At 41.6% G+C, this 26,744-nt stretch overlaps 1 protein-coding gene across 6 annotated transcripts in view; it reads right to left on the reverse strand.

Moving 5' to 3' along the window:
• RNF216 (ring finger protein 216) overlaps window positions 1-26,744 on the reverse strand; it is a 167,597-nt gene that overhangs the window by 104,392 nt on the left and 36,461 nt on the right. For all 6 annotated transcript variants that reach the window (XM_010344821.3, XM_010344822.3, XM_003934252.4 and 3 more), the window contains exons 5-11: window positions 26,573-26,649; window positions 18,896-18,998; window positions 17,625-17,789; window positions 13,922-14,036; window positions 9,784-9,923; window positions 3,989-4,039; window positions 2,112-2,249 (exon numbers count right to left, since the gene is read on the reverse strand). In XM_010344821.3, coding sequence (XP_010343123.2) covers window positions 2,112-2,249; window positions 3,989-4,039; window positions 9,784-9,923; window positions 13,922-14,036; window positions 17,625-17,789; window positions 18,896-18,998; window positions 26,573-26,649 — 789 coding nt within the window. The remainder of the gene's footprint in view (window positions 1-2,111; window positions 2,250-3,988; window positions 4,040-9,783; window positions 9,924-13,921; window positions 14,037-17,624; window positions 17,790-18,895; window positions 18,999-26,572; window positions 26,650-26,744) is intronic.

Below are 26,744 nucleotides of genomic sequence, written 5' to 3' on the forward strand. Positions count from 1 at the left end.
CCTGTGATCTAGCCACCTCGGCCTCCCAAAGTGCTGGGACTACAGGCATGAGCCATCATGCTCAGCCAGAAACTTTATTTTGAAATAATGTTAAACTTTTAGAAAGTCACAAAAATAGTACAGAGTTTCTGTATCCTCCTCATCTAGCCTACCCTAATGTTAACATCTTTTTTTTTCTTTTTTTCCCCTAGACGGAGTCTTGCTCTATCACCCAGGCTGGAGTGCAGTGGTGCTATCCAGCTCACTCAATCTCCACTTCCCGGGTTCAAGCAATTCTCCTGCCTCCTCAGTAGCTGGGATTACAGGTGCCTGCTATCATACCTGGCTAATTTTTGTCTATTTAGCAGAGAAGGGATTTCACCAGGTTGGTCAGACTGGTCTCAAACTGCTGACCTCGTGATCCGCCCACCTTAGCCTCCCAAAGTGCTGGGATTATAGGTGTGAGCCACTGCTCTTGGCCTCTAAATGTTAACATCTTATGTCAAAACCAGGAAGTTGACAATGACCTGATACCATTAATGGGACCAGTCTTTCCACTAATGTCTTTTCTTCTGGCCCAGGATCCCACAAGGCATCTAGTCATCATGTCTCCCTAGTCTCTTCTAACCTGAGTTTCTCAGTATTTCTTGGTCTTTTATAGCTCTGACACTTTTGAAAAGTACTCGCCAGTAAGTTTGTAGAATGTCTCTCAATTTGATTCGTCTCATGATTAGACCTAAGATAGGCATTTCAGCGTACCTAGCCAGACAGATGTTGATGTGTCTTATGTATGGTTGGGGATGTAAAAAAGCCCTCAGCTTTTTTTTTTTTTTTTTTTTTTCTGAGACAGAGTTTCACTCTTGTTACCCAGACTGGAGTGCAATGGTGCGATCTCGGCTCACCGCAACCTCCACCTCCTGGGTTCAGGCAATTCTCCTGCCTCAGCCTCCGGAGTAGCTGGGATTACAGGCATGTGCCACCATGTCCAGCTACTTTTTTGTGTTTTTAGTAGAGACGGGGTTTCACCATGATGACCAGGATGGTCTCGATCTCTTGACCTCGTGATCTACCCGCCTCGGCCTCCCAAAGTGCAGGGATTACAGGCTTGAGCCACCGTGCCCGGCCGGCCCTCAGCTTTTTGATGGGGTCTTAACTCTGTTGCCAAGGTTGGAATGTAGTGGCTCCCATCTCAGCCTCCTGAGTAGCTACACTACAGATATGCATGCCACCATGCCCAGGTAATTTTTGTATTTTTTTGTAGAGATGGGGTTTCAGCGTGTTCCCTAGGCCAGTCTCAAACTCCTGGGCTCAAGTGATCTGCCCTCCTTGGCCTCCCAAAGAACTGGGATTACAGGTGTAAGCCACTGCACCAAAGGCCATCTTTTTTTTTTTCTTTTGGAGACAGTCTCTTTCTGTCACCCAGGCTGGAATGCAGTGGTGCCACCTTGGCTCACCGCAGTGTCTGCCTCCCGGGTTCAAGTGATTCTTGTGCTTCAACCCCCTAAGGAGCTGGGATTATAGGTGTACAACACCTTGCCTGGCTAATTTTTGTATTTTTAGTAGAAACAAGGTTTTACATGTTGGCCAGGCTGGCCTTGAACTCCTGAACTCAAGTGATCCACCTGCTTCAGCCTCCCAAAAAAAGTCATCTACTTAATCACTGTGTTGGTTTTCTATAGCTGCTGGAACAAAATACCATGAACTTAGTGGTATAAAACAATGTAAAACTGCCATACTCTGTTATGCTGGTGTCCAGAGAAACTGACTTTGGAGAGAAAAATATGATCTTGTATAAAGTTATGTTAATTTAATATATATTTAACCCAATAGGCTGCAAGGTTCTCTCTTTTTGAGTTAACCTTCACTTTGATTATGAATAAGAAGGTGAGTGAAATAAGTGCTCCTTTTGGGCTAGGAATGGGGGCATGGAAGAATTCTACCATTCCCTGGGAAGAAATCTGCTGTGCTTAGAGAACCAACATAATCATGCAAATCAGGTAACACACACATTAAGTGTACCGGCAGAATTCTACCTTACCCTGAAAGAGGCACTTACACTTATCTATCAACATAGTCTCCTCAGACTCCAGGAATGTCTCCTATATACATGGGACATATTACACAGTTCTTACCTTTCCAGATCCGAAGACTGCCTCTTGAGCGTATCTGATGAGACACTCTTTGCAGAACAAGTGAGCATCTGCACACTGTGTCAGCTCCTCAAATGGAAATTCCCCATAGCAGCAGCGGCACTCAATTAGCTGGCCGTCCTGCAAGCAGTCAAAAAACATACATGAAATGTCCTGCACTCAAGCTGAGAGGGAGCCTTGTCTCCCATCCTCACTCTCTCCCATCTCCCACACGAATTCTGAGGTAAAAATCAATACATTTTAGGGGCCATAAAACAATGATACTCTGCTCTGTTACATGCCTTATAAATCTAGCTCAAGAAACTAGCACAGTATTAATCCATACCTAAAGATAGAGAGGTTTTTATGAGGTTTTTTTTGGGGGGTATTCTTTAGAGTAATTCTTTGTATAAAGCTATCATATTCAATTCCATGGTGCAAAGAGAACTACAACATCTGTACTCAAATGTGAATCTGATTATAAAAAGGAGTAACAAGGAGCATAAAAGATGTTATCCAAAAAGCTTTCAAAAGTTGAATTTTGTTCTTGTCATGAGGAGTGTGAAGGGGTCGTATATAAGTCTGCGCTTTATTTTAAGGGATTACTGAAGCTAACTAAAGCAGCAACGTCAAGTAATGCACCAGGCTACTTTTATTAGGTATAGCAACTGATCCAATCACCAACCCATTTCTTTTCTTTTCTTTCCTTTTTTTTTTTTTTTTGTGAGATAAGTCTCACTCTGTCCCCCTGGGTTGGAGTGCAGAGGCACGTTTCTCGGCTCACTGCAACCTCTGCCTTCTGGGTTCAAGTGATTCCCGGGTTTAAGCTATTCTCGATTCAGCCTCCCTAGTAGCTGGGATTACAGGTGCCTGCCACTATGCCCAGCTAATTTTTGTATTTTAATAGAGACAGGGCTTCTCCATGTTAGCTAGACTGTTTTCAAACTCCTGACCTCGTGATTTGTCTGCCTCAGCTGCTCAAAGTGCTCGGATTACAGGTATCAGCCACCACACCTGGCTCCATTCTTTTATTTATTTATTTTAAATTTTTATTAGTAATGGGGTGTTGCTATGTTGCCCCGGTTGGTTTTGAATTCCTGGGCTCAAGCAATCCTCCCATCTTGGCCTTCTCAAAGTGCTGAGATTACAGACATGAGCCATGGTGCCCACCCACCAACCAATTCTTATACCACATTAGAAAACGTCACTGACTGGATGCAATGGCTCATGTCTGTAATCCCATAACTTTGGGAGGCTAAGGCGGGTGGATCACCTGAGGTCAGGAGTTTGAGATGAGCCTGGCCAACATGGTGAAACCACAACTCTACTAAAAATACAAAAATTAGCTGGGCATGGTGGCGCATGCCTATAGTCTCCGCTATTCGGGAGGCTGAGACGGGAATCACTTGAACCCAGAAGGCAGAGGTTGCAGTGAGCCAAGACTGTGCCACTGCATCTCAGCCTGGGTGACAGAGCATGACTCCATCTGAAAAAAAAAAAAAAGAAAATAAGAAAAGGTCACTATATGAGAGCGGCAGACACCATACAGAAACCCATCTTGCCCTGAGGTTAGACATATCTCTTTCTTTTAACTCTAAATGGTATCTCAGTTATCAACTTTTCTTTATGAGGCTGACAAATGTCAGCTAATGATTTTTAACAGGAATATCTATTAACTTTCTTCAATTTTGATTCGGTGTGGTATAAGAGTGACTATACTACATCATGTAGCTGACTATAACTTGGCAGAACTGCAAACTCAGCAGATCAACAGGAGGCTATCTAAAAACAAATTTGCCATAAAAAACGCTGATAGAACATGGTAAGAGAAAACAGCCCATGAAAATGCCCAGAATAAACAAGGTGAGATTTCAAACTACCTTTTGGTACTGTTCTTCATTCATCTGCAGGGCAAGCAAAAAGTCTTCATGCTGAAGAACAAATAAAGCACACATTCAGACATAAATTTAGTAAAGATGACACTATTTAGTATTTATTTCCATAAACATAACTCCAGTGTTGTCATCTCTTCAATTATATAGTTTAGCGGTTCAGAAAGTCACCTGGGAATAAATTTTAAGTGGATCAGAGAGCTAGAAAATATAAAACAATTTTGTCTTAAGTATGAAACTGTAGAACAAGTAATGGAAAAGGCTGAGAGATAAAACACTTTGAATAGCAAAGAATGGCATCAACAAACAACAAGTTGAACAGGTAAAAACTAAGTTTGGCCAGGCGTGTGGCTCACACCTGTAATTCCAGCACTTTGGGAGGCTGAGGCAAGCAGGAGGCTGCAGTGGGTGGATCACCTGAGGTTAGGAGTTTGAGACCAGCCTGACTAACATGGAGAAACCCCAACTCTACAAAAAATACAAAATTAGCTGGGTGTGGTGGCATGTGCCTATAATCCCAGCTACTCGGGAGGCTGAGGCAGAAGAGCTTGAATCTGGGAGGCAGAGGCTGCAGTGAGCCGAGATTGCACTATTGTACTCCAGCTTGGACAACAAGACTGAAACTCTCTCAAAAAACAAAAACAAAACAAAACAAAAGAAAAAACTAAGTTTCACAACAGACTTCTTTGGAAAGGTGGTGTGGCACCCTCACTTACTACTGGTGAGAATGCAAAGCAGGACAACCACACTGGCCAGAAGCTGTCAGAGTCATCAATGCCACTTCCAAGAGTCTAGCCCAAAGATGCACCCAGAAACAGGAAATGATGTATGCACAAATTTATCATGGCACTATTTATAATATTGAAAACCTGGGAACAACCCTAAAAGTCCATCATTAGGGGAATGACTGAATAAACTGTGGTATATTACCTAAAAAAGTATACCAGTCAGTTTCAAATAGGAAAGAGAAAAATCTCTATGAATTGCTGTAGAGTAACTGCCAGGATGCAAGGTTAAATGAAAAATGCAGTTGCAGAAGAGTCTACCTCCATTTGGGATTAAACTAAATTAATTTATTTATGAGACACGGTCTCACTCTGTTGCCCAGGCTGGAGTGCAGTGGTGCGATCTTGGCTCGCTGCAGCCTCAACCTTCCAGGTTCAAGAGATCCTCCCACCTCAGCTTCCTGAGTAGCTGGGACTATAGGTATGAGCTACCATGCCTGGAAAAGTCTGCTACTAACTGGTTAAGAAAGATGGGTATATAAAAATACATATACGTATTTGCTTTTGCATAAAATAAGGAAAGATAAACCAGAGACTAACGATAATGGTTACATATAAACAAAGTAAAGGGCCAGGTGCAGTGGCTCATGCCTGTAATCCCAGCACTTTGGGAGGCCAAGGTGGGAGATTACTTGAGGTCAGGAGTTTGAGACCAGCCTGGTCAACATGGCAAAACCCTGTGTCTACTAAAAATACAAAAATTAGCCAGGCATGGTGGTGTATGCCTGTAATCCCAGCTACTCATGAGGCTGAGGCAGAAGAATTGCTTGAACACGGGAGTCAGAGGTTGTAGTGGGCCGAGATCCGAGATCCTGCCACTGCACTCCAGCCTAGGTGACAGAGCAAGACTCCGTCTCAAAAACAAAAAGAAAACCCAAACAAACAAAAAAAAAAGGAAAGTGGGAGAAAGGGATAAAATAGATTGGTTTTTCTGAATATTCCTTGTTTTATAGTTTGGATTTCAGAAATAAAATTTTTACAAAATTAGGTTAAAAAAAAAAAAAAACAATTCTCGGCCGGACACGGTGGCTCATGCCTATAATCCCAGCACTTTGGGAGGCTGAGGCAGGTGGATCACGAGGTCAAGAGGTTGAGACCATCCTGGCCAACATAGTGAAACCCTGTCTCTACTAAAAATACAAAAAAAATTAGCTGGGCGTTTGGCACACGCCTGTAGTCCCAGCTACTCAGGAGGCTGAGGCAGAAGAATCGCTTGAACCTGGGAGATGGAGGTTGCAGTGAGCCGAGACTGCGCCACCGTGCTCCAGCTTGGTGACAGAGCAAGACTCCGTATCAAAAAAAAAAAAAAAAAAAAAAAAATTCTCTCAAAGTTCAAAATAAACTGAAACATGAACCCCCCGTCCCTTTTCTTTGAGATGGCGTCTCACTCTGTTGCTCCCAGGCTGGAGCACAGTGGTGCGATCTTGGCTCACTAGAACTTCCGCTTCCCACGTTCAAGCAATTCTCTTGCTTCAGCCTCCCAAGCAGCTGGCACTATAGACTCGTGCCACCACACTCTGCCAATTTTTGTATTTTTAGTAGAGACAGGGTTTCACCATATTGGCCAGGCTGGTCTTGAACTCTTAACTTCATGATCCACCCGCCTCAGCCTCTCAAAGTGCTGGGACTTTTTTTTTTTTTTTTGAGACAGTTTTGCTGTTGTTACCCAGGCTGGAGCGCAAAGGCATGATCTTGACTCACCACAACCTCTGCTTCCTGAGTTCAAGCGATTCTCCTGCCTCAGCCCCCTGAGTAGATGGGATTACAGGCATGTGCCACCAAGCCGGCTAATTTTGTATTTTTAGTAGAGGCAGGGTTTCTCCATGTTGTTCATGCTAGTCTCGAACTCCTGACCTCAGGTGAGGCCCACCTTGGCCTCCCAAAGTACTGGGATTACAGGTGTGAGCCACCACACCTGGCAGTTCTGAGATTACAGGCATGTGCCACTGTGCCCAGTCCCACCACCCTTTTTTTTTGAGACAGTCTTGCTCTGTTGTCCAGGCTGGAAAGCAGTGGCACAATTTTGGCTCACTGCAACCTTGACCTTCCAAGTTCAAGTGATTCTCCTGCCTCAGCCTCCCATGTAACTGGGATTATAAGTGTGTGCCATCATGCTCTGTTAATTTTTGCATTTTTAATAGAGATAAGAGTTTTGCCATGTTGGCTAGGCTAATCTTGAACTCCTGGTCTCAAGTGATCACCTGCCTTGGCCTCCCAAGGTGCTGGGATTACATGCGTGAGCCACCATACCTGGCCAGAATCTTGTTTATCAAGTTAATGGCATAAGCACCAAGACTTATTTCAAGTGACTTTAAAATATTTTAATTTTATATTCTCAGATATAATCTGACAAGAATGTTATTCATGTTATTAAGAACCAAGATTTTTAGCATAGAGAAAAGAAAATAAAGTTAGCAGGGCATGGTGGTGCATGCCTGTAACCCCAACACTTTGGAGGCTGAGGCTGAGGACAGCTTAAGGCCAGAAGTTCAAGACCAGCCTGGACAACATGGGGAAACCTAGGCTCTACAAAAAAATACAAAAAACATTAGCCAGGTGTGGTGGCATACACCTGTAGTCCCAGCTACACGGGAGGCTGAGGTGGAAGGATTGCTTGAACCCAGGAGGTTGAGGCAATAAGCCATGATTTTGTCACTGCACTACAGCCTGGGTGACACATGGGGATCCTCTGTCAAAAAAGAAAAGAAAAAAAAGCAAAGAAGGCACTTTGGAGAAATCATTGAGTCCAGGTCAGAGAAAGCAGAAGTTGAAACAAGGTCACCTTGCTGTGCCCTAAAGCAAGGATGTTGTCAGAGACTACTGGGGTCAGGTAAAGAGAGATTAACTTGAAGGGGTAGCCACTGGCCAGAGATGGGACAATGTGAACATCACCAAAAATAAATGACTACAATCTATTAAAATACATCCATCAATGTGCCAATTCTTTAAGTACTTATCTGATAAGATTAGTGATATTAATGAATGTGATTCTGTAACAGATGAATGAAAATAATAAACTCTAATTTCTGCTTAAAAATCTAGAATTTTGGTCAAAAATGATCACTTAATTTTTGAGAAAATGTCTGCCAAATACCTAATTTTGAATAATCATAGTTTTTCTGTCAGTCACTTTTTTCCAAGTAAAAAGTTGCCAGGGCCAGGCACGGTGGCTCAAGCCTGTAATCCCAGCACTTTGGGAGGCTGAGGTGGGTGGATCACGAGGTCAAGAGATCGAGACCATCCTGGTCAACATGGTGAAACCCCGTCTCTACTAAAAATACAAAAAAGTAGCTGGGCATGGTGGCACGTGCTGTAATCCAAGCTACTCAGGAGGCTGAGGCAGGAGAATTGCCTGAACCCAGGAGGCAGAGGTTGTGGTGAGCCGAGATCGCACCATTGCACTCCAGCCTGGGTAACAAGAGCAAAACTCTGTCTCAAAAAAAAAAAAAAAAAAAAAAAAAAGTGGTCAATGCAGCTGCTTTGTGGCTCAGCTGCACAAGCACTTTCCTCATACCTGGATGTAAGACAAGCTTCATATCCTGGGATGTGGCAGAAGCATTTCATTTTATTACACAGAATATTAAAAAGATGTTTTCAAGGGTCAAAATGTGGTAAAATAATTTTTACTGCTTTATCAAAGACTCCCCCCCACCCCCGCCCAGATGGAGTCTTGCTCTGCCACCCCGGCTGGACTACTATGGCCTGATCACGGCTCACTGCAACCTCTGCCTCCCGAGTTCAGTGATTCTTGTGCCTCAGCCTCCTCAGTAGTTGGGATTATAGGCGTCCACCTAATTTTTGGTAGAAACGGGGTTTTACCATGTTGGTCAGGCTGGTCTTAAATTCCTGACTTCGTGATCTGCCCTCCTTGACCTCCCAAAGCACGCCTGGGATTACAGGTGTGAGCTACCCTGCCTGGCCTATCAAAGACATTTTTAGGTGAAACTGGTATGTCTTAAAACTGTTAAGAGCATGGTGGTAAAGAAAACAATGATTATGAGGATGGCTCTGTGACACTGGACTGATACATGCCAAGGCAACACTGCTTTTGTTCTGCTGGTACAAATTCAATACAGTGAAAAAGCAAATAGTTTTCCTTGATCAACACAGGTGTGAACTGCGGGAACCCATTTATGTGCTGATTTTCTTCTGCTTCTAACACCCTGAGACAGCAAAACCAACACACCCCTCCTCCTCCTCAGTCTACTCAACGTGAAGACCATGAGGATAAAGACCTTCCCATGCTGATCCACTCTTCCATTTAATGAATAGTAAGTATATTTTCCTTACCATTTTCTTAGTAACATTTTTTTCTCTAGCTTACCTTATTGTAAGAATACAGCGTGTAATACACAAAACATACCAAACATGTTCATTGGCTGTTATATGGGTAAGGCTTCCTGTCAACAGGAGGCTGTTCAAAGTTAAGTTTTGGGGCAGTCAAACAATATATGCAGACTTTCAACTGCACAGGGGGATAGCACTCCTAATCCTCAAGTTGTTTAAGGGTCACTGTAATGTCTTGCATAGTTACAAGGTTTGACCTCCCAGACCTCTGAGAGAGTCTTGGGAAACCCAGGGATCTCTGGGTCACACTTTGAGAGCCACTGGTCTAGAAAATACTTTAAATTAAACAACCAATATATACATTCCAGCTGACTTGCACATTTGGTCCTGTATTTAGACAAATTTAAGAGATAAATGGAATCTCTTTCTGGTTTTTCTCCATTAGAGGTTGAGGGAGGAGGTGAAAGAGATACACAAAGCTCCAATTAAAATTTTCTATTTTCTAACATAAATCTGATTTATGAAACCACAAACATAAGTATTATGACAAAACTCAGCTTTTTTTAAAAATTTTAAAAATGTTTTATATATGCAAGTTAATCACTCGCTAAAGAAAAGGGAAATCTTAAAAGACAGTTTTGTACTAACTAAACCCTTAGAGCAAACTAGAATCCCAGAGACACATCCCAAGACCAGAGCACATCTTCCTACCTCTGCCATCTCTTTGATTTTCTGCTCATAGAACTCCTGCTCTTGTTGCACAGCTGGAAGGAGAGCACGCCGGTCATAGGACCTACAATGTCGCCGCTTATTTTCCAGAAAGAACATCCTCTTTTCTATTTTTATGTCACCTAGAAGATATACGACAATGCAAAAGCATGCAGACAAGTGTGTGTTAGGAATCTGGGCCAGCCATGTCCTTTTTTCCAGGCCTCATCCTCCACCTTCTCTCTGGTGGTATGTTTCATGATTTCTGTATCACATTCTACCATTTGGAAAGACTGAGCTTCATATCATTTGCCAACCTACCACCCATTCTTTGATCTTTCTCGTTTTTTCCCTATGTTTATGCTCCAATTGGAAGGCATCTACTACCTGTTAGAAGTGCACTATGTAAATATACCACAATTTATTATCTATTTCACTACTGAGGACATGGGTTTATTGTTTTGGGTTAATCTGAATAGTGCTGCTTATAGCTATTTGTTGGTGAAATGCATGTTCACAATGTAGCTGGGAATTGCTAGATCATGGGATAGGCTGACTTTCAGCTTTAGAAAATAATACCAGTTTTCTGTTGTACCTGTTTACACCCTTCCTCTATCAGCAATGCATGTGAGTTCCAGTCTCTCCATGTCCTTACCAACACCTATCATCAGTTTTTAATTTTAGCCATTCTGGTGGGTGCAAATGTGCTGAATGTTTTTCAATCATTTTTATTTTGAAAGCATTCAAATATATAAGGGACTGAAGGAATAGAGGCTATATTCACCACAATATATTATAACATGAGAATAAAAGATAGCAGAATGACAAATAACCGATATATAATTCATCTCTTCAGGTTTTGTATATCTCTTGCTGATTTGGTAATTTACGATATATTTTTTTCCTTTTTTTTGAGACAGAATCTTGCTCTGTTGCTCAGGCTGGAGTGCAGTGGCACATTCATACGTTCACTGAAGCCTCAACTCTTGGATTCAAGCGATCCTCCCACCTCATCCTCCTGAGGAGCTTGGACTATACAGGCAGGTGCCACAAAGCCCAGCTAATTTTTTTTGTATTTTTTGTAGAGATGGGATTTTGCCATGTTGTCCAGGCTGGTCTTGAAGTCCTGAGCTCAAGTGATCCACCAGTCTTGAGGCCTCCCAAAAGGCTGGGATTATAGGTGTGAGCCACACTGCCTGGCCAATGTATGTTTTACTAGAAAACTTTATCTCATCCAGATTTTCAATTTACTGGTCATCTCTTGATATTAACATTTACCATCTGGTTCCCAATACATTTTATTTTGATTCTCCTTTTCTCTTGCTCATTCTCATTAATTTAAACTTTTTCTTCAGAAAACCACTTTCTGGGTCCTGGCACAGTGGCTCATGCCTGTAATCCTAGTACTTTGGGAGGCCGAGGCAGGTGGATTACCTGAGGTCAGGAGTTCAAGACGAGCCTGTCTAACATGGTGAAACCCCATCTCTACTAAAAATACAAAAGTTAGCCAGGCGTGGTGGCACACACCTGTAAAACCGGCAACCCAGGAGGCTGAGGCGGGAAAATCACTTGAGCCTGGAGACGAAGGTTACAGTGAGCCAAGATCATACCCACTGCACTCCAGCCTGGGTGACAGGAACAAGACTCTGTCCACTCCTTGCAAAAAAAAAAAAAAAAAAAAAAAAATCAAAACCAAAACCAAAAACCCCACCGTTTATGGTATTATGAGAATAGAAACGCATATGTTTAGAGAGTAAGCCTTGAAGTCAGATTCCCAGGTCAGCTACTTGCTATGAAACATCTTGCAAGTTACTTAACCTCTCTGTGCTTCAGTTTTTTCTGTAAAATGATAATAACAGCACATATATCTCATAAGGCTATTTGAAACATAAGTTAATCCATTAAAGCACTTAGAAAAGTGCCTGGTACATAGTAAGTGCTCAATAAATGTTAAGTGCTCAATAAATGTTAATTACTATAATGATCAATGACATAAATTAAAATTTTTTCACCTATTTCTTTCGTCTTTACTCAGTTCTTTTTGTAGTTTATCATGTTCAAGTAGTAAGAGTTATTTTCAGTCCTTTATTTTTAAAATAATTGCAATTAAGTCTACAAAACTCCCTCTAATGCATTTTCCTGCATGACCATAAAAAGGACAGAGCATGGAGAACTCTCTTTCACTCGAGTCAACCAATTATAGCCCAAAGAGTAGTGCTTAGATAGAAAACAAACTGAAAAGGAGAAAAATGGGATTCCTGGAATAGCTGAGGGATTCTTAGCCCATGTCCTTATAAAAAGCTGTTAAAAAAGGCTAAGTGTGAGTCATAAACATTAAACTACTAATATAAATCAAGTATATTTTCTATATCATACTTCCAGGGTCCTTAAAGATTATCTGATAATGGCAGGGCGTGGTGGCTCATGCCTGTAATCCCAGCATTTTGGGAGGCTGAGGCGGGCGGATGACCTGAGGTTGGGTGTTCAAGACAAGCCTGACCAATATGGAGAAACCCTGTCTCTGCTAAAAATACAAAATTTAGCCAAGCATGGTGGAACACGCCTGTAATCCCAGCTACTCATGAGGCTAAGGCAGGAGAATTGCTTGAACTCGGGAGGCGAAGGTTACAGTGAGCCAAGATCGCACCATTGTACTCCAGCCTGGGCAACAAAAGTGAAACTCGGTCTCAAAAAAAAGATTATCTGTTAAGTATAATTTAAGAATCAGCATCTGTATTAAAGAGCTATTCCTAAAACAAGGGACTGAACCAAATAAAATGAAGTTTACAGGGAAAAATGTGAGATGCAGCAAAACCTAGAGGTGTATGACTTGACAGCAATGTGGGTGAAAAGACCAAGGCTGAATGTGAGCAGACCTCACGTGGAATATGATGTCCCGTCTTCTACACCCCACTTTCAAAAAAGACCCTGACAAGCTAGAGAAGGGCACACAGGGAAGGGGAGAAGGGCAGTCAGGCTGACGAAGGGGCGGCAGTCATGCTGACAAAGGGGCAACAGCCAGAATCTGTCTCTCCAGATTCCACCACTGTACAGTGCTGGAAGGCAAGAACTACAACCATGGCAGGACATTTGAGGAAAGTATATACTGACTTAATATAAAGTAAGAACTGTCTAAAAGACAGAGTTGACCAACAAGGGAGTAAACTATCTTGCAAAGTAGTACTTTCTCCACCACTGAAGTCAGACACAAATGCTGTATGGCTATGCCCAAGGATGCCTGTTGTGACCTCTGGGTAAATTTGGCTGAATGAAAACCCACCTGCACACTGTCCCTAGTTCTATATTCTGCCACAGGCCAGGGAGAATGTCTTGTTAGCAGAGCAATGCTGCAAAGTTTGGCTTAGCAACCTCAAGAGTCAAAGCCTAAGGGATTTTCTTTTAGCTACTGAAGAGTTCATAGTAAATTCAAATTCTTTCCAACTTTACAGTCACCCAAGTTTCCACTTAGTCATACCTGAAATCAACTGCAGTAATTAAGTACACATGTAACAGAAATGAAGAGAAAAGGAAAGGGAAATGTTCCTGTTTATGGCATGATCTCTAGAAAATGTTGTAGTAAACTCCTTTACTGGATACAAGCAACTCAGATAAAATCTGCTATAAAACTCAACAAGTTTACATTTTTGGGGATTAGACCTGAAGTAACCTCTTCAAAAGGGTTTCCAGCAGTGATTTCATCAATAAGAATGATAGAATTTTGGAGAAACGTGGTTAATTAGCCATTCTCTCAGGTGGGTAAGTGACCCTCTGCAGTAAGCCCTTATTCCTAAGTCCGGGTAGTTTTTACCTAATAATACAGCCAATTATCACCAAGCCTTCAAGACCAGTTTTATTCCCCAAGCTTAACAGCATACCCAAATACCTTCCCACACATGAATTTTCTAACAGCACACAAAATTTTTCTGTCATAGTTTATCTTAAGTATGAAGAAGGAAGCCAAAAAGTGCAGCCACTTTCTAAAAATTCTGATGTGCTGTGAAAGTAGTCCCTGTCAGTCACTCCTCAGACCGGCCTGGTCAGATGCTCGGCAGACACCTGCAGCACGGCTTCCTTCACTGACTATGGGAAGAAAAGGTACAGCATTGCAGCTACACACTGCCAGCAACACAGTTTGCATTACCTTGTTCAAACTTGAAATCGATGTAAGAATACTGATTCATTTCTTTTCTCTTCTTCCTTTTTCCACTGGTTTCTGGTGATAGCTCCTGCCATTTTTTAATGGCATCAGAAAAGGCCTAAAAATTGAGACAGGGAAAGATTACCTTTATAAATGGAAAATAAAATACATGAAACAGGCAATCCCCAAATGCCATTTAACATAGTTTCAACTTTCTTCCCACCATGGCTAACAAGAATAGGCAGTGGCAGCTGGGCGTGGTAGCTCATGCCTGTAATCCCAGCATTCTGGGAGGCCAAGGCAGGTGGATCACCTCAAGTCAGGAGTTCAAGACCAGCCTGACCAACATGGCAAAACTCCGTCTCTATTAAAAATAGAAAAACTGGCCAGGCGTGGTGGTGCATCCCTACAATCCCATCTACTCCTACTGAGGCAAGAGAATCACTTGAACCCAGGAGGGGGAAGTTGCAGTGAGCTGAGACTGCACCACTGCACTCCAGCCTGGGTAACAGAGTGAGATTGCGTCTCAAAAAAAAAAAAAGGCAGTGGCAAAATAAATAGGCAGCATTTCCTTATTTTCATTTCTCTGACTTTCATAAATTGGTACAGTGGTGGAAGCAAAACACTGACAGGTTAAAAAGTGACCAGGGAAAATAAAATCTGTTGGCTGGGAGCAGTGGCTCATAACTGTAATCTTAGCACCATGGGAGGCGGAGTGGGGTGGATCGTTTGAGCTTAGGAATTTGAGACCAGCTTGGGCAACATGTGGACACCCCAGATCTACTAAAAATACAAAAAAAACAGCCAGGTGTGGTGGTGCACAGCTGTGGTCCTAGCCACTCAAAGGCTAAGGAAGGAGAATCACTTGAACCTGAGAGGCGATGCTGCAGTGAGCCGAGATGGTGCCACTGCACTATATCCTCCTGTCTCAAATAAAACAAAACTGTCCAAGCTGTCTTTGCATTAGTACAGGTTAAAATCAGATGACAATGGGCTGGTGAGTTCCATTCTATAGGCAAATCTTCCATGTTGTTTCTCTGGTCAATGCTCCTCTTCACTTTCCCCAAATCTGCTTCTCCCACACTCTTCTCTGCATGCATCTATATCCATCCCACCCTTCAACACCATGCTGGAGTTCAAAATCCTCCCACTAGTGAGGATTCATTTTCTTTCCTACCTTCAGCTTCTCCCTCTTACATCTTTCTTATCAGCATTTAAATGTGCTCCAGTCAGGCCAGGTGCAGTGGCTCATGCCTGTAATCCCAGTACTTTGGGAGGCTGAGATGAATGTATAACCTGAGGTCAGGAGTTCGAGACCAGCCTGGCCAACATGGCAAAACCCCATCTCTACTAAAAAAAAATTATAGGCACCTGGTGGCAGGTGCCTGTAATCCCAGCTACTTGGGAGGCTGAGGCAGGAGAATTACTTGAACCTGGAAGCTGGAGGTTGCAGTGAGCCAAGACAGCACCATTGTACTCCAGCCTGAGCGACAGAGTGTGACTCTGTCTGAAAAAAAGAAAAAAAAAAGTGCTCCAGTCTTTGCCATCCTAAAAAAATGAAAATACTCTCTTCTCATCCCTTTTTCAATGCCAGCCCCTCTTTCTTCTCCCCCTCTTTGTAGAGCAACTTATCAAAGAAGGAGCTATCTGCTGCTTCACTGCCTCACACTCATGTACACAAGCTTTCCAGCCGTCTCTAACCTGGCATCTGCCCTGCCTTTGTACTTACTCATCTATGCTTATTATCGAGTGACCAAGTCCACCATCTGCATTCTAGTCCTCATCTTGTAAACACTCTTAGCAGTATTTAATAAAGTAGGCTGGGCATGGTAGCGTCCCAGTGCTTTGGGAGACTGAGGCAGGATTACAGCCTGAGGCCAAGAGTTCAAGAGCAGCCTGCGCAATCTAGCAAGACCCCATTTCTACAAAAAAATAAAATAAAAAGATCATCCAGGTGTGGCAGTGCATATCTGATGGCTTGAGCCCAGAAGGTCAAGGTTGCAACAAGCCATGATTGTGCCAATGTACCCCAGCCTGGGTGACAGGGAGAGACCCTGTTTCTAAATAACAGTAACAATAATGACGACGATGATATAGACTGCTCCACTCTCTCAACTTCCCCTCTTCCTGTCTGCCTGTCTCCTCTGCTTGGTCTTTACATGTCAGGAGTCCTCTCTTCTCACCTGATTACCTCAATCTGACTGGTGAGATTATTTTCCATATGCTGATGACTCTCAAAGTCCTATCACCATAAAACTCAAGAAGATACCGAAAAAAAAATTTTATCTACTGTCTGTATTTTCGAACCTTTTTAGTCCAGTCAACCTGCCAATGAATTATTTTTACTCACAAGGCCCTTCTTAGCACATTGGCAACCAATATTTCCCAGATGGAATTCACGATTATTTCCCTTCAAACCAGATTTTTATACTAGTCCTCAACCCAATAAATGACACTAGCATCTTCTACACCCCCTTTCACCAAACTCCTACTTGGGTCTGTGATTAAAGGTCCCTTGTTCAGGGAGACCCTTGATCTACCTCAGGTTGTCACCTGTTTGACCCTTTCAAACCCCCTCTAGTTTTCTCTCAAAGTCTTTTTTTGGCCAGGTGCAGTGGCTCATACCTGTAATCCCAGCACTTTGGGAGGGTGAGCTGGCAGGATCACCTGGGGTAAGGAGCCTTACCAGCCTGGCCAACGTGGTGAAACCCTATCTTTACTAAAAATACAAAAATCGGCCAGGGGTGGTAGTGTGCATCTACAGCCCCAGCTACTGAGGAGACCGAGGCCGGAGAATCTCTTGAACCAGGGAGGCAGAGGCTGCAGTGAGCCAAGATTGCGCCACTGCACTCTAGTCTGGATGATAGAATGAGACTCCGTCTTAAAAAAAAAAAAAAAAAAAAAAAAAAAAAAAAGGTGGAAGGGGCTTGGCCTAGACCTTAGCATGAGCCACACAGTCCTTGGGTCTTACCTTCCTACAGGTAAGACCCAGAGATAACCACTATGATAACTCCACATTTGTTTTCCCTTTGGACAAAGGAAAATCACAGTGGTTGCTGAGAATCACAAGAATTTCAGTAGGAGAACAGAATTTAATGGCAGTAACGGTGACCAAGAGGAGAAAGCCAAAGTCTCTGCTGGTGCATGTGCTCCTGTTCTGGACACAGCTACAAAGTGGGCACTGTGTGCTGTGCTTCATGGGAAGACACATGTCTGTTATCCACCACAAACCAGCACCCTTCTCACCCTTAAGAGGCCTTTAAGTGCTATCTATTTTAGGATCCTGGGGGCAAAGTGCTGGGAGCTGTCAGGAGCTGCCCACTCTCTTCTGGGGGTACTGCTGAGTTTCTGAACTCTTTACAGACCTTACGTCATTTCACTGATAACTGAGCCACCTGGGGGATGGATGGTAGTGTGACTTGTCCCAAGTGAGAAAGCAAATCAGAAAGGAGCAAGATTAGAACACATCTTTCCTACTCCTGCAATCCACAGTAAAATGTATTGCCCTCTGTGTTTTTATGGTCAAACCAGAACTTCTCTGCTTCTCATCTACCATTTCTTTTCATTTAGCCCTTCCTGATCCGCAAATACCTATTTACCTATCTTCACCCTAACAAATTCCTTAGAGCTCTCTGCAATCATAAACCATCCCAACTTCTACAAGCTTAAAATTTTCATTCTGTTATCATGGGAAGATGTAGAGCACCTTTCGGGTGATGGCATAGTGTCCTTTAAGCTCATGCAGGGCCCACTTAATGTCCTGACTACTGAGCATTTTGAAGTCGGCCATGAGGAGGTCAGCAGCTTGGATGAAGCAGCGCTGGTCTAGAGGAGTCAACTTAGAATAGTCAAAAAAGTCTATTTTAGGCAACTGAAATGAGAGAGAAGCATAAAATTAGAGGCCAGACAGTACATTTCTCATGTAGGGAAAATCATTTTAAGAATTACATGTAGAAGAAAATAAACTCATTTTTTCTAATTACTCTATAAGGAAGTTACCAGCCCTATAAGAGAGATGAGAAAACGGTGGCTCAGAGAGCTTAAACAAACTTATCTGGAGCCTACAGACTAGTTTTACTAGTTATAACTCGTGAAGAAATATAGTTGGGGATTTAAACCAATCTTTCAGCCACCTTCTTTCCATAAAATATTTACAAACAACTATTTTTTTCCTGTTATAGAACATGTAAAAGAGATAGTAGAAGAATTTGTGTGGAATTGGAAGATCAAGCAATAGATCTTAATAAAGTTAGTTCTCAACCATACCTTACCATATAACACACTAAATACCAGCTTGAATCACAAATAATGACAATGATTACAGTTTTTAAAAGCCAAACTGTTTACATCTTGATATGAGATTTGGGTTAAACAGGTATATACACTGTATACAAATCTCACATCAAAAGAAAGAAGAGATTCAACTCTAGGCAATGATATGTATGCTGAAGTGTTTACAGAGAAGTGTACTGATGCTTTTGCAATTTACTCTGAAACACATTTTAATGAAATGAAACATAACAAAGATGTGCTAACAGATAGACAGACGACATAGGTATGATAAAGAGGATACAGTAAACTGTTAACTTTTTATTAGTACCAGTGTTGGGTATATAGGTAATAAATGTAAAAGTTTCAACTTTTCTTTAGGTTTGAAAATTTTCTTAATAAAATGTTAGAATCCTGGCCAGTTGTTTAGCTTTAGGAATTTGCTTTGTAGGATTAAAGATATGGAAGATTCGTTTAATTCTTTGTGGGAAAAGGAAGATAAGAATTACATGGAAAGGTAGGAGTTAAAGACAGAATTCAAAGTGGCTCAGATTGGGAGATCCCACTGAACTATATATATATTCTGAAATCCTATATCCTTCTGCTAGTCTTTAAAAACTTGTCCCAACAAACCACTTTCTTCCCACAGAGATAACAACAAAAAAAGCAGGGCATTTCCAGGTAGCGAGACAAGAACACAACACTTGCCTTTGTCTCATCTTGGCTGGCCAGCAGACTGCTACTGGGATTTATAATGATTCTATCTTCTCTCTTTGGATAATCTGGATTTTCCAGAAGAAAATTACAAAGTCTGCAAAAACAAATCATGTTACTTTCACACTGCTTCCAAATCCTACACCTACCCATTGCTTCAAATGCAATGTCTGAAGAATAGAGTCCCTAGTCACACATTACAACTGGCCTATCAAGAAATTAAGATGTTGGTAGCCCAAAAAAACTAAACAAATAAATAAACAACTGCACTGAATTCCTATCTTTGGGTAAGATAAAAAATTTAAAAAGCAATGAACATACTGATGAAAACAAAATCCTTTTATCTATCAGCTGGGTGTTGATGTAATGAAGTTACTGAAACTATTATTGGTTAAACTATGAAATTGGAAAATTTGTAAAAGTAGTTACTGCTTGTCAAGAAAACTATGAACAAATAAGAAGTGGGAAACTGTGTATTCACATTTATAATAAAAAAGTCTGTTAAGAGATGTAATAAATAAATAAAATATAAAAGACCTTCTGTTAATTCATTAATACTTTTTATACCCCTATGGTGACATAAAACTCTATGGTAAGATAAAGCTCTATGAGCCATCTGAGTTATACTGGGTTTATTTAGCTAATAACTGCTAAGCCAGAATGATGACTAGATCATGTTTTCCTATGAACAGACTCTTCACAACAAACCCACTTGCTTTGTCTATTATCATTGTGAAATACTTCCAAAGTAAGGATATACAGCGTGAGATAACACACAATGATGTTATCATTACCCAGACCCAACAAATATTAACTATCCAGGCTCTTCACAGTCAAATCAGACAACCACCTTGGAATGACTGCACAGTAGTGAAGACAGAGTGGGTGGGGTGCAGCTCTAGCCACATTCAGTAGCAAGGAAGCTTCTTTGCTCAGAGGGTAATGGGAACTTTCTCTTTTCTCTACTTCTTCCTCTTATTCCAGTAGATTCCTAGGATGACTCCCCTAGGTGTCACACCTGCAATTCTCACACATCTCCCTTTTTACCAGTTCTCTTTTGCCAGATGTCAATAGTAAGGTCTATAATAGTAGGGTAGGAGGTCTGGCAGAAAAGAGGGGAGAGAAAAAGTGCCCAGCTCCAGCTCCTTTTCTCACCAGGTGCCAGTGTTTGGGGAATGGTTTGGAAAAGTTCATTTGTTCTGCAACCCCTGCCAGGGCCCCATGTCAAAGCCCTCTCCCTCATCCTGACATCTCAATGCATTTCCCTTCGTTGTTATTTCCAGGAGTCCCATATGCTTTTTATCTCTAAGCTCCCGCTTTCCCTACCACCACAGTCTGCCCAGTCTACAGAACACAACATCAGAGGCCCAAAGAGGGAAAAAAAGCAGCACCCTCCTCCTATTACAGAGAGACAAGAATTCTGGTACATTTTCCTTTAAAACCACTGTCATCAGTGTTAATTCTCTGTCCTAGAATTTACTAGTGTGCACTGAGGTTATGCAAATCTTTGAAGGCTCACCTGAGAATTAGCCACCAGCAAAAATCCCATCTGTGGGGAAAGGCCTGAGTTCCAGACAACTCATTACGTGTGCATATTCAACATGGTTACAAACCAGACACAGACTAGCTTTACAACTGTCTGTTTTTATGTGTTTTCTCAAGTACACGATATATAAGTACACCTCCATATGATATACAGGTGGAATAGTATATATTTCTTAAAAAAAAAAAAAATGTTTGAGAGGGTAATCTCTTCCCAATTCGTATTTTCAACAATATTAAGAACTTCAGATACTGAAATGTTACAGATATGAAGTTCCACACAGCAGAAATCAGAAGCTCTCACTAGAAACTGTCAAAATTCACTTCTGGTTTAATCCCTTCAGCATGCTTACCAATGGAATTCTTCTGAAGGTTAAGTGACATTTGGAAGTAAGAAAATGAAGGACAAAGTTTTTCTTCTATAGAAACAAGTGGCAGCCTCTGTTCTAATACCTGCACTCTGGGGCAAAAGCAGTGGGGAAGCCTGCTGGACTTCAATGTGCCCAGCTCTTCACATGATCTCATGCTTGAGCTGACTTGACATGCTAGCAGATCTAGAGAAGGCACTTCTGCAAAAGTAAGTCAGGCTAGTAATTCAACCTTGCCACTCTCTGAGAGTTGTTGCTGCCTTCATCCAACTGAAGTTGACCACACGTGAGTCAAAGGTCTAAGTTAACCAGCCAGGATAGATTACCTGCCATGTGAAGTTCTCTGATGAATAGGCCCTTCCTGCTTAAAGTGGCCAGATGGCTGGGCGTGGTGGCTCACACCTGTAATACCAGCACTTTGGGAGGCCGAGGCAGGAGGATCACGAGGTCAAGAGATGGAGACCATCCTGGCCAACATGGTGAAACCCTGGCTCTACTAAAAATACAAAAATTAGCTGGGTGTGGTGGCACATGACTGTAATCCCAGCTACTTGGGATGCTGAGGCAGGAGAATCACTTGAACCTGGGAGGTGGAGGTTGCAGTAAGCCAAGATCGCACCACTGCACTCCTGCCTGGTGACAGAAAAGGCCAGATGGTTCCATCTGAAGGTCATTTAAAGACGCACATAAAGCAACTAAGACTGAGGTACAACAAAATCCCAGCCTGCGCAACTCAGCTTTGGGCCTCACTTCCAGTTTACATTAACATTTTAGTTTAGTTGTGAAATTAACCTTGTCCTAGGAGCCCAGGGACTAACGGAAAGGAAAGCAGTGTCAGGAAAACAAGATTGGCTTGAAAAGATGCAATACAATTACTGTACATTCCCTTGCTTTTTGGATTTCATGGGAATTTTTATGTGTTTAAGGATCAATGTTTGCTTCTGAGTGACACAAAAAGCACAGAGTGTCAGCAAGTCCCTAAAAATAAGTACATCTATAAGACTTAGAAAGTAGGAGAACAGAACTGTAACGGGTGTCAATTTGATTATATTTTAATAATGTTTTATAGACAGTCTTGAAGATACATAAAACATGATGTTCATTCATAGAAGGGGAGGGAAATTAAAATAAAGTATACTCAATTTATATGAGGTTAAGTTGTTAAAAAATACTAAAACATGGTATCTGGTATTCAAATCACTATTATATAAATAAGCTAAGTTTATACGTTTTCTATCATTTACATTTTCTGTAATTAAACAAGTAATTTACCCCGCCCAAAAAGGAATTCAAAGAGAGAAGTAAACAACTGACATGCAAGGGAGATATAATTAGTAAATAAATATATGAAAAACACAGCCAATTATCAAAGATATGTCACCTAGACTATTTTATGCCTAGTTAACAACTACAAAAAAATAACATCCTAATTCAGTTCTGTTGAAGAACTGTTAAAGCAATTCACACATATAAGTTGCTTTTTAGATGACTGGAAGTCTACAAGAAATTTTTCATTGTAAAAAGGTAGTCATCACTGCTCAATTTTGCTGTAAACCTAAAACTGCTGTAAAAAATAAAGCTTTACTAAAAATACAAAAACTAGCTGGGTGTGGTGGCGGATGCCTATAATCCCAGCTCCTTGGGAGGCTGACGCAGGCTAATCGCTTGAACCAGGGAGATGGAGGCTGTGGTGAGCTGAGATTGCACCACAGCACTCCAGCCTGGGCAAGAGAGCAAGACTTTGTCTCAAAAAAAAAAAAAAAAAAAAAAAAAAAAGTTTGAGTAATGCAAAAACTTCAAGACAGGAATCTAAAGTAGTTTCAAACTAACACTGCCCCTGGGGACTTGAAAGAAGCATGACAGGCTGGTCTTGAACTCCTGACCTCATGTGACCCCCCTGCTTCAGCCTCCCATAGTGCTGGGATTACAGGTGTGAGCCATGCACCTGGCCTTTCCTTAATCTTTATAAATTTTACTTAACATGCCCCTGGGGACTTGCAAGAAGTGAAAGCAATTCCTCTCTAAAGAAACCAACTCTATCAAGACCTCAACACGTGAACTTACAGTCAAACTTAGAAAACACACAAGAGAGCAAGGCACCATGGAAGCTGGCAGGAACAACAGAATACGATTCCCAAGAACCTAACACATCAGAACAATCAAACTCACATAGAAGCTATATTATTGTTTGAGAAAATACCAACTACTTGTTAACAATATTAAAAGAAAAAAGAAGAGAAGGTATGTTATTGTTTAAAGAAATAAAAAGGATTAAAAATACAGGCGAAGGGAAAAACTCTAGGAGAATAATCAAGAGAATTTAAAGCTAAAATATCATAACTTAAATACAGTAACACAGTGGATGAGTTAAAAGGAGATTACACTTGGGCTGGATGCAGTGGCTCACACCTGTAATCCAGCACTTTCGGAGACCAAGGCAGGCGGATCATGAGGTTAAGAGATGGAGACCTTCCTGGCCAACATGGCGAAATCCCATTTCTACTAAAAAAAACAAAAAATTAGCTGGGTATGGTGCCACATGCATGTAGTCCCAGCTACTCGGGAGGCTGAGGCAGGAAGAGTCGCTTGAACCCGGGAGACAGCGGTTGCAGTGAGCTGAGTTCATGCCACTGTACTCCACCCTGAACAAAAGAACAAGACACCGACTCAAAAAAAAAAAAAAAAAAAAAAGTAGATTATACTCCACCGAAGAGAAATTTGTGGGCTAGAAGACAGCTCTGAAGAGATCATCCAGAATGTATCTCAGAGGCAAAGAGGTAGATTTAGAGACATGGAAGATGTGGGAGAAGTTACACAAGACAGGAAATAGCTACAAAATTTCCAGTACCGACCAATATCACCAATCTATGGCCTGGTAGCCTATGTGTTTAACGGTTTTGCCTTACTAAGAAGTATGTTAAGTAAAATTTATAGAGATTAAGGAAAGGCCAGGTGCATAGCTCACACCTGTAATCCCAGCACTATGGGAGGCTGAGGCAGGTGGATCACCTGAGGTCAGGAGTTGAAGATCAGCCTGGCCAACATGGTAAAACCCGATCTCTACTGAGAATACAAAAATTAGCTGGTGTGGTGGCTCATGTCTGTAATCCCAGCTAATCAAGAGGCTGAGGTAGGGGAATCTCTTGAACCTGGGCCTGGGCAACAAAACGAAATTCTGTCTCAAAAAAAAGATTAAGAAAAAAACCTTCATGTTAAATTTGAATTAGAACTTATGAGTATGAATTTCTGATTTAAAAAACAACTACCGGGCTGGGCATGGTGGCTCACGCCTGTAATCCCAGCACTTTGGGAGGCTGAGGCGGGTGGATCACTTGAGGTCAAGAGTTCAAGACCTGGCCAACATGGTGAAACCCCTGTCTCTACTAAAAATACAAAAATTAGTTTGGTTTGGTGGCAGGAGCCTGTAATCTCAGCTACTCAGGAGGCTGAGGCAGGAGAATCACCTGAACCTAGGAGGCAGAGGTTGCAGTGAGCTGATATCACGCCACTGCACTCCAGCCTGGGCAACAAAGCAAGACTTCATCTCAAAAACAAACAAACAAAAAACAACTACCACCCAAAATATTTCCTTGGTCTGTCCCTTGAAAGGACCTAGAGAGATGATATGCCAGTAGCAATGGTGAGCACATCTAGCCCTGAGATGTTTAAAAATATCAATCCTCATTCTAAGAAAGCTGGGTTATCTTGGAGAATGATTTCAGGTTCTGGGCAGGGAATTCAAGGTAAGCCTGGGACAACAAGGTATACTAGGAAGCAAGGAAGTACTCGAAAATGAAAGGCATCAGACCAAAAGACACTGCTAGTCAAATCTGGGACAATTTCAGTATCAAAAAGAAAATGATTGTGACTAATCTAAAACACCACTTAAAAACTCTCAAGTCCACAGTTACATTTTTTTTTTTTTAAGATGAAGTAAAAATCTTTACAGCAGAATGTCAGATAATAATCTAGGTGGTAGATATATGGGTATTCATTGCAGTCTTTCAACTTTTTATATTTGAAACTGCTGGGTGGGGAAAGTTAATGTTATTTTTTAAAAAGTCAGTGAGATTAAGAGGCTAAAGAGATAAATACAGTAAAAAACCTGGATGCAGTCCTGTTTAAATCTGATGACAGGCCGGGCATGGTGTCTTATGCCTATAATCCTATCACTTTGGGATGCCAAGGTAGGTGGATCATCTGAGGACAGGAGTTTGAGACCAGCCTCACCAACATGGTGAAACACCATCTCTATACAAAAATTAGCCGGGCGTGAGGTCCCATGCTGGTAATCCCAGCTACTCAGGAAGCTGAGGCAGGAGGTGGAGGTTGCAATGAACTGAGATCACATCATTGCACTCCAGCCTGGGAAACAAAGCAAGACTCCGTCTCATAAATAAATAAATATCTGATGACAGTGGTTGCCTCTGTACAGAGGTGGTGGGATCAGACAAGGCCACTATCCGCTCCAACAGTGTCAATGTACAAATTAGAAAAAAAGTACCTACATTGGGCTAAGTACTGGAAAGGGACCCTTCCTTCTCAGCCTTAGCAGGGAAGAAACTCACCAGCACCCTTGACTGAGAGTTATAGTATGGGACATGAACTTTGAGGAAAGGTGTTTAGTGAACTATTTTGTTTAAATTTACAACTAGGCTGAGTGTGGTGGCTCATGCCTGTAACCCCAGCACTTTGGGAGGCCAAGCAGGGCAGATCATGAGGTCAGGAGTTCGAGACCAGCCTGACCAACATGTTAAAACCCCATCTCTACTAAAAATACAAAAATTAGCCGGGCGTGGTGGCATGCGCCTGTAATCCCAGCTACTCAGGAGGCTGAGGCAGGAGAATTGCTTGAACCCGGGAGGCTGAGATTTCAGTGAGCCAAGGCTGCCCCACTGCACTCCAGCATGAGCAACAGAACGAGACTCCATCTTTAAAAAAAAACAAAAAACTTTTTTACACAACTGTTTCACCTCTGCAGATCAGAGGAAGGGGAAGAGTATGAAACTTATTTTTCCTTTTATAATCTTCAGGAAAACTTACTTTTAAAAAAAGCATATGTATTAATAAGAGATATGGTCTCATTCTGTCATCTAGGCTGGCATGCAGTGTATGAATATAGCTCATTGCAGCCTTGAATTCCTGGATTCAGGCCCTCCTCTTGCCTCAGCCTCCCCAAGTGCTGGGATCTGGCCCATATTTATCCCTTTTATAATAAAAATTAAGAAACGCTTCCATGTATTTCTCCAAACAGAGTGGTTGCAGAATACTTTTTGTTACAATTGTAGGGAAGAAAATGTCTTTTAACATCTTGACTAAAACACAGGTAGTATCAATGCTCAGAAACTCAGCCTCATAATTCTGTAACCATGCAGTATTCCACAAGATCCAGAAAACAGTCTGTATATGACTAATGTCAGAATGAACAAGGTCACTAAAAAACACATAATGCCAAGTGAAATAAGCCAGTCAGAGAAGAACAAATACACGAGGTCCCTGATAGTAGTCAAATCCATAAAGACAGAAAGTAGGATGGTGGATGCCACTGGCTGGGGAAGGGCATGGGGAATGTGTTTAATGGGGACAGCGTTTCAGTTTGAGAAGATGAAAGAGTTCTGGAGATGGGTGATGGTGATAGTTGTATAATAATGTGAATTTACTTAACACTAAATTGTATATTTAAAAATGATTAAAATGACAAATTTTATGTTATATATATTTTACTACCACCACAACAAAAAAACTATGGTAGTATACTTACACATTCAGATCATAATAATTCTTCAAATGAATTATTTCCTCAATAAAACCATTTGCTACATCTGGAAATCTTGCTTCCTAGAAACAAATAAGAACATAATTTACATTTCATTCACTAGAATGGTTTCAAATGGCAATACAAGACAGATGGCAAAAAATATAATAAAATGACT

Source organism: Saimiri boliviensis, chromosome 20 (genome assembly GCF_048565385.1).
Source record: "Saimiri boliviensis isolate mSaiBol1 chromosome 20, mSaiBol1.pri, whole genome shotgun sequence".
Classification (NCBI taxonomy): domain Eukaryota; kingdom Metazoa; phylum Chordata; class Mammalia; order Primates; family Cebidae; genus Saimiri; species Saimiri boliviensis.